This window comes from Protopterus annectens, chromosome 15.part0 (genome assembly GCF_019279795.1).
Source record: "Protopterus annectens isolate FY-2018-M chromosome 15.part0, PAN1.0, whole genome shotgun sequence".
NCBI classification, from domain to species: domain Eukaryota; kingdom Metazoa; phylum Chordata; order Ceratodontiformes; family Protopteridae; genus Protopterus; species Protopterus annectens.
The window spans coordinates 512,409,194-512,423,231 of record NC_056749.1 but is presented as its reverse complement, the minus strand read 5'-3'; the positions used below and the strand labels follow the sequence as shown (position 1 = coordinate 512,423,231).

The 14,038-nt window shown below is 41.7% G+C and overlaps 1 protein-coding gene across 1 annotated transcript in view; it reads right to left on the bottom strand.

Moving 5' to 3' along the window:
* Positions 1-14,038, bottom strand: part of LOC122789852 (THO complex subunit 2-like) — a 2,223,396-nt gene that overhangs the window by 166,964 nt on the left and 2,042,394 nt on the right. The window contains exons 17-19 of the mRNA XM_044057286.1: positions 4,074-4,211; positions 1,338-1,404; positions 1,092-1,252 (exon numbers count right to left, since the gene is read on the bottom strand). Of these exons, the coding sequence (XP_043913221.1) occupies positions 1,092-1,252; positions 1,338-1,404; positions 4,074-4,211 (366 nt within the window). The remainder of the gene's footprint in view (positions 1-1,091; positions 1,253-1,337; positions 1,405-4,073; positions 4,212-14,038) is intronic.

The window sequence follows — 14,038 nt, the reverse complement described above, 5'->3', positions numbered from 1 at the left end:
AGGCATATGCTGGACCGAAATTTTAAAACTTAAATTATTATCCAAAACCAAGCAAAGTGGCGAAAGTACTAACTCTGTGAGGTGGAGTAGAAGTATGCTTGACAAGATAATTGGTCACATTTTCCAACCCTTCATGATGAGGAATGCTGGGATATAAAGCTACCACGTCCAAAGTGACTAGTGTGCATTGTCCATCAAGAGGTGGGCACCTGCATATTTCATCTAAAAAAACCCAAGAGTCCTGTAGGTAAAACTGAGAATCTTGAACTAAAGGATTAAGGAAAAAATTCATCAAGGCTGAAATAAATTCAGTTTGGGTTTTCCCGGGTGTTACAATGTGCCTAGGAGGGGGATCTGTAGGGTTTTTATGGGTTTTTGGTATCCCAAAAAATCTGCCCATCTATGGTGATTTAACTTCCATGTAATCCATTTCCAGCTCAGAAATACTACCTTCCTGATATAGTCTGGCTAAGGTATTATCAATCCTCAAATAACTGTTGGAAACAAAATCAGGGGAAACTATTTTGTATTTACTCATTATTAGATCCCCTTACTTACAGATTCTCTTCCACCATCCATAGGAAAAGCACTTCTCGTAACTACCACCCTGATTGTTCGAGCCAACATCCTCCCATTATGAAAAGGAACATAGTCAAGGGGCAATTTGAATGTCTTAGTCGCATTGTGAGTGAGGATGATGTTTTTTCTAATGAAAGTCAGATTCTGAAACAACTTTACAAGAAAATATAGAGAGGAGGAGACGAGATAAAACTAATACACTTACAGGTACCTAAACACTTAAATGCTGTGTGAGAGGATCCAAGTCTGTGTGAGATGGCGGAAAACAAAATCTAAGGTATTGGGGATGGACTAGGGCATTAAGGGTAGAGGAAGGACCTTGCGAGTTGGATCTAAAGTCTGCAGAATGCAGCCGAGTCAGATCCAAGGATTGGATCCATAACCCCATACACTGAGGAAGAATGAAAAGGACAGTATCAAATTTATATTACCCCTAATGAGAATAAATGAGATCATATCATTCTTCATGAAATTCTACTCAAAACACATAAGATCATCAATCAGTCCACTACCTTTTTACTCCCTGAAGAACTTTTTTCAGACTTTTCAGTTTTAGAAGAATCAGTTTTCTCTTTGCTGGAAGATGATTTTGATTTAATTTTCTCTTTATCCTTCTCACTCGAACGTGGAGAATCAGACGGGCTTACACTTCTACTGTGCTTTGAAGAAGAGTCTGGAAAAAAAAAGAAAAAAAGAGTTACCAAACCTACTAACAGGAAATTCATGTATGTTCAAATATGGTAATGCCATTAACGTACTTGTTCCATTTTCATCCTTTCTTCGCTTGGTTTCCTGTCCCAAATCACGATCACTGTTGGAATGCTCCTAAAATTACATGAACAAACAAATATGAACAGACTAACTAGAAATGTTATAGGCAGAACACTAATTGATTTATCAGAAAACAGTCTTCACATTAGATTCTGAAGTAATAACACACCTGTTAAAATTGACACATGCTTCATAAGCTCTTAAAAAATTATTTTTACGAGTTAACCTTTTATCTAACTCAATGCAATGGCACTATTACTACAGGTCTCTTAGACCTTACAGCATAAGTCTTTATTAAAATGAAAGCTCATGGCTGATGTGTGCTGTTCTTTGAGAGGCACTCGTTTCCTTAGCTTTTAATTATATTTTTAATTAAACTGCAGTAGAATTTTACAACAGCAATGCAACGCATATTTCTTATCTTGCTTTTGCGAGTGATAAGGAAGGTTAACATCTTCAATACTCAGAGTGGAGGGTTGGCATAACGGTTAAAGACTTAAGCTCCCAGACAAAGTTACAGGCTTCGATTCTAACTTCTGGTTATATTTTTCCCCAAGACTCTGTGCTGGGTCTGTTCCTCTTTGGCATCTATTTTTTGGAAGTCAAGGGCAATGTCAGGGGGCCTGTGGCTTACAAAGTTTGCAGACGACTACAAGCTCGGAGCAGTTATAGAAATCCCCCAAGATAATAACAACTTACAGAAAAGTCTAACACTGACAAATGAAAAGAAATGCATAATAGTACCAATTTGGGAAGTTGGACACCAAAGGAAACTATCTCATTGATAAAATACCCCTAAAAGTAGACACAGTAGTTAGGGATTTGGGGATTCATATAGACAATAACCTAGCTTTCGACCAACGTGTCTAAGGTAGTAAGAAAATCATTCTGTGTCGCTCAACTTGTAAGTAAAGGCATGGCATTTAGGTCCAGAGAAGTTATTGTACCACTGTACTCAGCCCTCATCAGACCCATTATTGAGTATAACACCCCTTAGTTATATATCCGACCAGAAACGTGCAAATGGAATGTTCACAAAGATTCCTCACAAAATTAATACATGATGTAAACACAATGTCCTATGCAGATCGCCTCAAATCCCTACCCTATACTCTTATCTCCTACAAACTGCTGAGAGGCAATTTATGCCTGACATACAAGGCATCCTTGGATCCAGCTCTGATGGACCTTTGCTTATCTGCAAAACAAACGTCACCAGAACTACTAGATCTTACTCTGCTTGCCACATAAGCAGGACATATTGGAGGGATGATTTACCATCAAAATTGAGACAGACAAAACAAAAACGTTTATTGCATTAAACCACAACACCGAACATGGAACACTGACTAGGTCAGTATGTCGAACACCATGACGATTATTCAAATTCGGCATTATTCGACATACTATTCCCCCTACACCTTTCAAACCAGTAACTTAAGTTCTAGTTGTTAACAGTATGAACATACTGCACAATACTGAACTACACATTTTTGCAGGGAGGCAAGCCACCCTGTGCCCCCCCCCTGCAAATTATATATTCCAACTCTGAGATCGCACTACAGTGGGGAAGAGAGTAAATTTCCCGATCCCCACTGTACCGAGATCTCTAGTTCTAAGATCGATGTCATATGTGCAAATGCACAGTGCATTTGCTGAACCGGGACACACACACGTGAGGGTTTGGCAACACGGGATTCAGTCAGCCGTAATTCGACATCCCGTGATTGCCAAACCTTCATTTGTAATTGTGATGGTAAACCTCGAGAGAGAAGTATGTATCACAGAGAATCCCCATTCTCTGGAGTAGGCTTCCTATCCCTAACCCTATTCAAGCACAATCTGGGCCAGTGGATGGGAAACTCACCCCTGGTCTGACACCTTTATCTCTTATGGACAGAGGCAGACATTAAATCATGCCCTAACATACACCCCCTTAAAATAATGTCTAAGGCACAATAACTCATGGGATACATTTGAGGTGCATAACTAGGCTTATAAAGGCCCAAGTGTCTATTAGCCTAGTATAAACCTATAAATCTATGAGCCTAAGATATTATAAATATATTTCTGTCCAAAGATGAACACTGTGAGGTGGTGAAAACCTTTATCAAGAACATTTGCCAGCTGCATGGCATACAAAGATGAGGCCCTGATATAAACACAGCCACAGATAATTTAATTAGGGTGCATATACTAGAAGTGCGGTCTCTGTGTTAAATTCCAGGTTTAGAATGGGGACTACCATAGGCACTCTTGTCTTCATGACAGCAAGGCATCTGAAGGGACAACTCAAGTCAAGAGACTGGTCCCTTGCAACTGCCTATTGCATGACTTCCTTTGGGATTATGTGGGCATCTGAACTGGGGAATTGGGTATGGCTTAAATGAGGAAACCCATCCAAACTCATAAGTGGATGACAACTAGTTTTGTCAACAGACTTTCAACCCCAATGGAAAGAACATGCTCTAGGAGTCTGGCCAACTGAGCAAAAGCTTGATGGTCACTGGGAGATCAGAGATGCCAAAACTTGCCCCCAGGTAAGTGCACACTTCAGTCCAACTATATCCATAACAAAACTAACATCTACCTTATATAAAGGAGCAGGCATAAAGCCTCATCTTAAGGAGGTATTTGTTAAGATTACTCTGTATTTCACATACTGATCTTCTAAACAGCTGTACCTATTTACTAAAGATAATATACTCCCCCATTTTTTATACCCTTTTGCGTTCTTTTCTCTCTTTTTCTTCTTTCTTTTCTCTCTCCCTTGAACGTTCTCTTGGCTTTTCAATTTCTTTCTTGTCCACCTCCCGCTCTTTGCTCTTGGACTGCACTGGAGTACTGTGGTTGGTGTAGTGCTATTAAAAATAGGAGATAATTGCTTAATACATACCGTGCATAGTTGTACAATCACCATGACCACAAAATGAATATACACTAGTCTGGGACACAAACACAAAATAAGTATGACCCTGAAACACCACTCCAGTTATGCAAGCCGGCAGCACCAAGATGGCTGCTGATGAAGAAATGTGCAGAAAATACTGAAATGCACCAAAGCTCGAACTCTGGATTAATAACATGTAATTTACAGTTATAAATGTGTAGTACTGTAATATCAGCACCTTAGAACAAAGCAAATCAATTCTTCATTGGAGGATTTTGGTGCATGGACTGCAAAAATAATGTGATGAAACAGAAAATCATTGCCATAAAAAACAGGAATTCAAATGTTACACATTACCTACAGTCTTAAAAAACTTTTTTTTTTTTAACTTTTAACATGGTTCATTATTCAATAGAATACTCTCAAGTATAAATGATAACAGATACATTTTGCTGTAAAATGAAATCTAGTACAAAAAGGTACGCAGTCACTACTGAAAAAAAATGTCATACCTAATTAAAATCTTTCGTATTCATTTAGTGTTTCCTGATGCACTTAATACCCTAACTGGAGATGTACAGCAATACATTTACAAAGTATAAACAGCAAAATTAATACTTTGTAGCCACTCATACTACACACGATAAACACAGCAATCTTCTCTAAAAAGCAACGACTCTGAATGTCTATCAGCTCCATGGCAGGAAGGCATAATTAAAATACATTGTCACATTCTAAATACCCAGGCAGTAGTCAAAATAAGCTTTTATGATACGTCTAAGAAACGCCTCAAAAAATGCCTTAGCCAAAAGCTCAAATCACAATCTTACACCATGTTCCAAAACAGTTAAGAATTCAAATCTTAACTACCTTTCCTTTCATGAACCCTAACATTTTCACTTCAATAACATGGTAATATATGCAGCATCACTAGTTTTGACACACAAAACTGCAAGTCGGTTTGATGTCTGGCACAGCTCTATTCTTGATTATGAATACTTATATGGCCAAGTTGAACATGTTGACCCTTTCACAAAACAGGTGAAAAGAGAGTTTATGTAAGGCTATGGAGCGCATCATTATGGACCTAATTAACAAGGATATAGGGAATCTCCAAACTCTAGATCCCATGCAATTTGGTTTTGTGAAAGGTAGATCATGCCTGCTCAACCTGGTTGACTTCTTTGAGTAGTCACCAGAGCTGTGCATGAGGGCTAGGTAGTTCAAACAGCCTACCTCGATCTGGCCAAGGCCTCTGATACCATTCCCCACTCAGGAATTATTGATAAACTCACCAAACTAGGCATCAACCCCTCTATCACTAGGTAGGTTGCAAATTGGCTCACAGATAGAACCCACAGTGTGAAAGTAACTGACTCCAAGTCACACTGCTGACCAGTCACGAGTGGAGTCCCATAGGGATCAGTCCTGGGTCTTCTCCTGTTTGGCATCTACTTCTCAGAAGTCCAGGCCAACACGGAGGGACTCTGGCTGACCAAGTTCGCAGACGACTGCAAGCTCGGAGCCATTATTAACTCCCCAAGTGACGCAGACATCCTACAGAAAGGCCTCAGTGAGACCAATGACTGGTGTTGAAACCATCGCCTTAAGCTTAATGCCAAAAAATGCGTTGTCATCCCCTCTGGGAAAAACACAGTTCCCACTAATTACCACATCAATGGAAGCCCAGTGAACACTGAAGACATTATTAGAGATCTGGGGACACAGGTTGACAGCAACCTCTCCTTCGACCACCACACTGCTACTGTGGTCAGAAAGTCCTTGTGTGTGGCACATCTCATTACCAAGGGTTTTGTATCCAGGAAGAAAGAGGTCATCATCTCTCTCTACTCCTCCCTCATTAGACCAATCATCAAGTATAATGCCCCATTTGGCATGTACCTCACTAGAGACATGCAACAGCTGGAAAAGCCACAAAAGTACTTCACGAAGAGGATCCTAGGCCTTAAACACATGTCCTACATGGACAGACTCAAAAAAATCCAGCTATTCTCCATCTCATATAGTCTATTAAGAGGCGATCTCTGCTCGACTTACAAAGCCATGTCTGACTCAGCTCTGTTAGAAATGCTACATCTAAAGAAATACCAATCCATCTGCACCACATGCTCCAGAGACCTCAACCTCATTATCACAATCAACAGAACATGCTGGCGGAACAGGTTCAGAACCCAGAGACTGCCCATGCTCTGGAATAGACTTACCTGACAAGTCAAGCAGAGCACCTCACTGGCCCTCTTCAAGAGAAATATTGATGAGTGGATGGGAAATAGAAAGTTCACCCCAGAGATCACTCCAGTGGCTCTACTTAACAGAGGCACTGGGAACTAACTTTGGGCAGCACGATGCCAGGGAATTTCTATGGGCTAGGCTTGTAAAGGCTCCAGGGCCATTAGTCTAGTACACACCTATGAACTATGTACTTACCATAACATTCCATCTGTGTTGTCCATCTTCATTTATCCTTGACATACGGGTTCGGTTCCGATATTGGAACCGACCAGGCAGTTACTATGGCTCATGCAGGCTAAAAACTCTTGAGCGTCATCCTTACCCATAATTCCCCTCTCCCAGTTACCAGAGATCGAGTCTGCACATTAGAAATAAAGCATAACTAAAGTAATGAAAACCATACCTGCTACACCTTAATAAAGGTCATACTGTGATGGAAAAATTCATTCCACCAAAAAATCTTCTAAGGTTGGTGGATGGAGGGAGGGAGGGGAGCCAAGAATAAAAGAAGATGGAACGTTATGGTAAGCACATTACTTCTTTATCTGATGTTATCAATCTTCATTTTATCCTTGACATATGGAACAGAGTTCTCCAGTTTCCTTATACCTTGGGAGCACTCATGGAAGGACATTTCTGAGCACCACTGAACCGAACAATACTCTTCCCCTGGAGACCAAATCCATTTTGTAATTAGTAATAAAGGTATGGGGAGAAGCCCAAGTAGCTGCTGCACATATATCGTCCAAAGAAGCTCTAGACTGGAATACTGCTGAAATGGCAATAGATCTCATAGAATGTGCCTTCACAGATCTAGGCAAAGCAATTTTCTTTTTGGCATAAATAAAGGAAATGCAGTCCTTGAGCCATCCAGCTAAGATTACCTTGCTAACAGGTTTACCAAAACCAGTACTTGAAAAGGACACAAACAATTGGTCAGATTTTCTGATGTCCTCAATTCTGTGAAGATAAAAGCATAATTGTCTATGAACATCTAACGAATGTAAGAAGTATTCACCTCTATACGAAAAGTGGGGAAAGAATACTGGTAAATTAACTGACTGATTGATATTAGACTCCCAACACCACTTTAGGTAGAAAAGTGGGATTTGTTCATAAGGAAACTCTTTGAGAAAAATCAGGTAAGGTGGTTTACATGTTAAGGCCTGAATTTCGTCTCACAGTGGTTACTGCTACCAAAAATAATGTTTTTCATGACAAGTACTTTAGATCACAGTCTGCAGATGGTTCAAAAGAAGAACATACAATGGTTTGCAACACTAGGTTTAGGTCCCAAGGAGGAGCAGGATCTCTGAAAGGGGGTTTCATCAACAGTGTCCTTTTTAGGAATGACTTACAAAGACTATTAAAAGCTAAAGGATGTTCTCCCAAACCATCATGGAAATTTGAGATTGCTGCTAGTTGTATCCTGATGGTAGAAGGGAAGCTCCTGCATTGAAAAGAGAGGCTAAGAAGTCTAAACTATTTTCAGCACAAGCAGATAAGGGATCAATATCCCTTTCTAGAGTCCAAATGGTAAATCTTTTCCATTTACTAGTATACAGCGTCTAAGTGGAAGGCTTATGAGAAGAAAAAAATATGTGGTGTACTGGGGAGGAAAGGTTACGACACCTGGCAACTAGTGGAATTGAGGAACCATGCAGTGACCTTGAGATTCACAATGTCTGGATGGGACAGAAGATATGGAGTTGGATCCAGAATCTAAGGTCACTAAATTAGATAAGGCCAAAGAAAGGGGAACCAGATATGTCAAGGCCAAAATGGGGCAAAGAGGATTACTCTGCTCTTCAACTTGAGTGCTTTCTGTACGAATTTTGAGATTAGAGGTATTGGTGAGATAGGCATATAGGAGTCTGGACAGCCAAATGTGGAGAAGAGGATCTCTTGGTAACCTCCCTGGAGGTGGAATCAAGGCAAAACAGTTGCTGCACTTGTTGATTAGAGAAGAGATGAACAGACTGCAGCAAGGCTGGCCCCATTGATGGAAAATCTCTTCTGCCACTGCTGGACTTGCAGACCACTCGTTAGGCTGTAGGATACACCTGCTCAGTATGTCTGCTATCACACTTAAGACTTGGTTCCTCCCTCTTTGTTGATGTACCAAACTACTGACATGTTGTTCATTTGAATTGTAATTGTTCCCAGAGGGAGTGCTGACTGAACGGCTTACAATGATAGAAGCACCTCTCTTAATTCCAGAGCACTGATGTGCAAGTTGAATACCAAGGGGTACCAAAATCCCTTGGACAATCTTGCCAAGTAATGCCTCCCCCCCACCCATATGGGAGGAGTCCGTGGTCACTATGAGCTTGGGCTCTGGAAGAATGAAGGGGCAGGACCAGGAGAATTTGTCTGGAATGAATCCACCAAGCTAGATCCTTTTGCATTGATTGGTGATGATAATCTTGTCTGACATGGGTTGATATAGCATGGACCATTGAGATGCTAGTAGCTATTGTAAAATTCTCATGTGAAATCTGGTTAAGGGAACTAAAGTTATTTTTGCTGCCACTGAACCTACAGCTAAGATTAGTCGAGCAGGAACTTGCTTTCTGGAAATTACTTTCTGAACTAGAGTCAAATTTTTTTGAACTAGAGTCAAATTTTTTTGAACTAGAGTCAAATTTTTTTGAAGTCTTGCTGGAGGAAGGGAGCTACGGTTGATGTATTATTTAGTACTGCCCCTATAAACTCTAATCTCTGAGTTGGAGTTAGTTGTGATTTGTTGTGATTTACAGTTATTGATAGGTACACACAGGTCTTGAGAATGTAATCTCTTGCCTCTATCAATCGATGCTTGGCGGAGCAGTAATAAGCCAGTCGTCCAAGTACTGAAACACCTGCAATCCCTGCAGTCTCAAGCGAGCTGTTAATACTGCCATACATCTGGTGAACACCCTGGGGGCTGTGGTGAGGCCAAAGGGCAGCGCTATGAATTGGTAATAACTGGCTCCCAGCTGGAAGGAGAGGAATCTTCTGCAGCATCTGTCCATTTTTATGTGGTAGTATGCATCCTGACGATCTATTGTGCACATCCAGTTGTCCTTTCCTAAAAAAAGAAGAACGGACTGCACCGTGACCACTGGAATTTCGTTTATTGAACTGATTTGTTCAGCATGTTAAGAACCAAAACTGGTCTCCAGTCCTCTGTCTTTTTTGGCCCTAAACAGAATCTTGAATAAATTCTGGATCCGCTCTGGTCTGGTGGGAATTCCTGGATAACTTTTTGTGTCTAGCAATTTTTGAATTTCTAGAACTGCTGGTTCTTTCTGACTGGGTAGAACGTTGGGGATTTTTTGCAAATGGGGGAAGATTGGAAAAGGGTATGATGTAACCTCTGGATATGATCCATTGCACCCAAGAATCTGTTGTTACATTTTGCCAGGTGATTTGGTGCAAGGATAAGAATCCCATGACTGCCTCCAGAGGAAGACAATCAGGCTTCCTTTCAGGAACGGTGAAAAGGCTTATCTGGAATCGGGTCCCTAAAGCCCTAGTCTGTGGGCCAGCTCTGTTGCCTGGGCAACATCTTCCATTGTAGTTTTCCCCCTCTGTCCCTGGGAGAACTGGTAATCCATGTGTCCTGCAAAGGCCCTTGGGATATTCTGAATCACATTTTTCTACTGCTCCTGATTCCTAGAAGATGATCTTTGGGGGGGGGGGGGTGAAAAAACATATGCCCACTGCAGAGAGGGTCTTACCATCTTTTTCACACCTGGATAATGTCTCTAACTTTTGGGCCAAAAAGAGATGATCTGTCAAAGGAAGCACTGACGAATGAAGACTGAAATGGTTCCGCAAAGTCACAAAGGCACACCACGTGTCTCTCCTTATGGCTACACATGAACCCACCGCTTGGGTAGTCCTTTTGGCTGGATGTGCAATGAGCCGAAAGGAAAAATTTGACAGAGACTCCTGGGTGGCCAACTAGGAAGCAACCTTGTCTTAGACTCCCTCAGTAACAGCTCCTGCAGGGATATCTGACAATTCCTTGATCAGATCCCTTTGTAGTCTGGTAAAATGTGCCAGGAAATTCAATGACCTTAAGGAGAAGGTCGATGAAGTGTAAACCCACTTCTTCCCAAACCTATCCATTGTCTGGTACTCTCTATTGGGAGGATGGATAGAGGAACTCTTGTCGGCCAGTTCCTTTTTAGTGGTGGCTGCAACTACCATGGCATCTACTGGAAGACCTTCAGCTCATAACTGCTTGTCCTCTGGAGTGGATAAAATTTTGTCTGGTCTCTTAGGGATAGGTTCAGTGGTGTCTGGTGCCTTCCACACTCGCTGCAAGATCAACTGAATGAACTCATCAGCAGGTGGAGTCTCTCAAGCGGTGGAGGGGCAAGTACCAAAAGCCTACAGGTACACCAACTCCTCCAAGGAAGGATTTTGGGACTTCCAATCACCCTCTGCTTTAAAATTTCCAGGATGTCTCCAAAGGTGCTATCTTCAGGAGATGACCTCGGGGACCCTTCTCCATCAAAATCAGTGTCTTCTGTGACCGACTCCTGTGGGGAATCTAAGTGTTTCCTCTTGCACTTTTTCTTCTGATGGAACTTCTCAGGGGGATAGTCTGGGGAGGTATCAGAAGACGACAGAACATGAATCTGTGGGTCCTGTGGATTGGGTACTCAATGCCCCAGTGGAAAGAAAGGATTAATAAGGGAGTGTGAGGATGGGATATGCTCCAAGAAGGATGGGACCGACTGAGTGACCACTATGGACAAAGCTGTCTCAATTGCCTGGAACGATGCCCCCTCCCCCCCCCCGAAGAGGGAAAGGAGCTCGGAACCAAGAAAGACTGCCTCAGAACCGTGGTCACTACCCGCTCTGAACAGACAGCCCCTTAGGCAGAAGCCAGTGCCGAGCTGCACTGCACTGTGAAATGGCTCTGAAAACATTAGAGATGACCCTGTCTTCCCGTAGCCAACAGGACAGATGCAGCCCCGGGAGGTCTCCAGTTCCAACAGAGCCAAATAACTCAGAGAAATAATCTGTCCCGAAGGGAGAGATATCTCCAGAACTGATACAGTCTGCACCAGAAGGCTCAGAGCTGACATCTCTAAAACCTCAGAGGAGGTCAGAGAAGAAGTGAAAGGGGTAGAAGTTGGATCGACTTCAAGACCCACAGGGGTTGGAGCCGAGGGAAGTCCTGCAAGTCCTCTCACCCACAGAACTTTATTCACCAGTCTCTCCACATCAGTCTCGATGAGACCTTTGGAGGAATGGACAGAGGCCTGAGGAGAGTTTGGCCTCTCTAGAAATGTTTTGGGCAATTCGAAAGCAAAAGGGTCAATAGAAGGTGAACACACCACTCTTGGCAAATCAAGCTGAACTGTCTGCGCCAATGTAGTTGGCATAGATGATGAGGTGTCCTTGGTCAACATTTGACTTTCCTGCAGAGATTTTGTCAATGCACTAGGAGTTGGAACAGTAGTCGGTACCGATGATATCTTTACCAGCACCTAAGTTTTGGATTGACATTGTATCAGATCTGAGGTACTTGATGGAGCCAATGACTTATGCTTTTTTGGAGTCAGTTCCAAGGGGGATGATGCAACTAACAAGCTCCTCTTTTCTGACCTGTCTAAAGATGAAGAAACAGGGATAGGGAAGAAATATCAGATTTACTCTTTGTAGTGGATATGGCGTCCCCAAAGGCTGACTGAATTAAGCCCTTCACTATTAATTTATTTTTCCTTTGACGAGAGCTCTGTGACTAAAGTTGTGACATATGACACAGTCCTGTTGTAGATGAACGGCCGTTTAGAGAGAAAACTACAAAGGGAGTGAACTTTCAACAATGATAGTTACAGCTACACCGAAGAGAGGGGAGGACAGAGGGGAAACTATCAACAATTACAGAAAGAAAAAATGCAAGTGTATGGGAAGGAATAAAGGGATAGTAAAAGTACACTAAAATACTGCAAAATATAACAATAAACAATAGAAAGACTAACAAAAGACTTTAAACTAGAAATATTAATAGAAATATTTATAACAATTGACTTGGCTCGAGAGCAGAGGCAAACGTGTCTGTCTGAAAAAGTGTCAAATGAGATCTGGGGTAACTGGGAGAGGGGAATTGTGGGCAAGGATGAAGCTCAAGAGTTTTTGGCCTGTGAGAGCTGTAGTAATGACCGAGTCGGTTCCCCTATCGGAACTGAACCCATACGTCAATGATAAAATGAAGATCATCATCATCAGATCATGTTTTAAAGCCTTTTCACAATGCTCAGACTGGTGTGGAAATCTCAAAAACACAAATGGGAAATTGAATCAGCTCATGAAGTGCTGGAAGATAATTACCCCAATTTTTTTTTCTTTAATTAGAAGCAGGCAAGGTAAGTTAATCACGGTTACTTGGGTACAGCAGTGATGAGGTGCCTAGGTGCACTAATGTTATGGCCATCTTATCAAATAGCATCTAAAAATGAGGGATATTTACTTAGGAAGTAACAACTAACACAAGTGTTCATAGGTAGGTACTAGGCTATCGGCCCAAGGGCCTACGTAAGCCTAGCCAGCAAGGTACCATAGCTTATGCCACCCAAGAAAGTTATTTTCCTGTGCCACTGTTCAGCAGAGACACAGAAGTGATCCCCGGGGTGTATTTCCTATTTCCCATCCACTCATTAAGATTTTTCTTGAAGAGTGCTAATGAAGAACTTTGCTTGACATAGATGGGTGGCTTGTTCCAGAGTATAGGAAGTCTCTGGGACAGGAATCTATCCCTCCAGCATGTCCTGTTTATTGTGGTGACAAGGTTTAGGTCCCTAGAGCGTGTAGCTTGGAGGGATTGGGATTTCTTTAGGTGTAGCATGTCCAACAGCTCTGGGTTTGACATAGCTTTATATGTTAGGCAGAGATCAATAAAATGGAAATTTTGTGATGGAGAAGATATGCATCACTACAGCCAGAAGCAGTACCATCAGTGTGTGTGTGTGTGTGTGTGTGTGTGTGTAAGTCAAACAGAAACAATACACAATTTTGTACATAGGAAGGTAAAGGTGGCTTCATAAGAAGGTTCAGATGAATTACACCCTTAAATAAGAAAACATCAAGTCACTAAATTCAGTAGTGAATTTTTAATTTTGCTTGATATCCGATATCCATACTATGGATGAAAAAAGGGTCAATGGCGAGGGCGACAGATGTTACAGCAAACAAAGACCAACCCTCCTCAGTCAAAAGGGTACTGAAAGAATAATGCTTTACCATGGGAAACTACAACATAAAGAAAAAAAAAAAAAAATCTTGCTTTTTTCCCACTTTCTGAAAGTTAAGAAAGTTCAGTTACAGATTTGCTGTTCTGAACTGTTTGGAAGTTTCTAGAAGGCCAGTGCTTGCTTGGGCTAAAGGGAAGTCTCTGTGTTCACCAGTGGGAGTGGTTAACACTGAACAGCCTGCCTGTCCCTGGAGGAGTGGTTACTACCTAGAAGCTGTAGTTTTATTGGCCATTTTGGGTCAATTCTAAACTCCTTGATCTCTCTCTCTTAAAACCCTACAACTCTCTTTTTG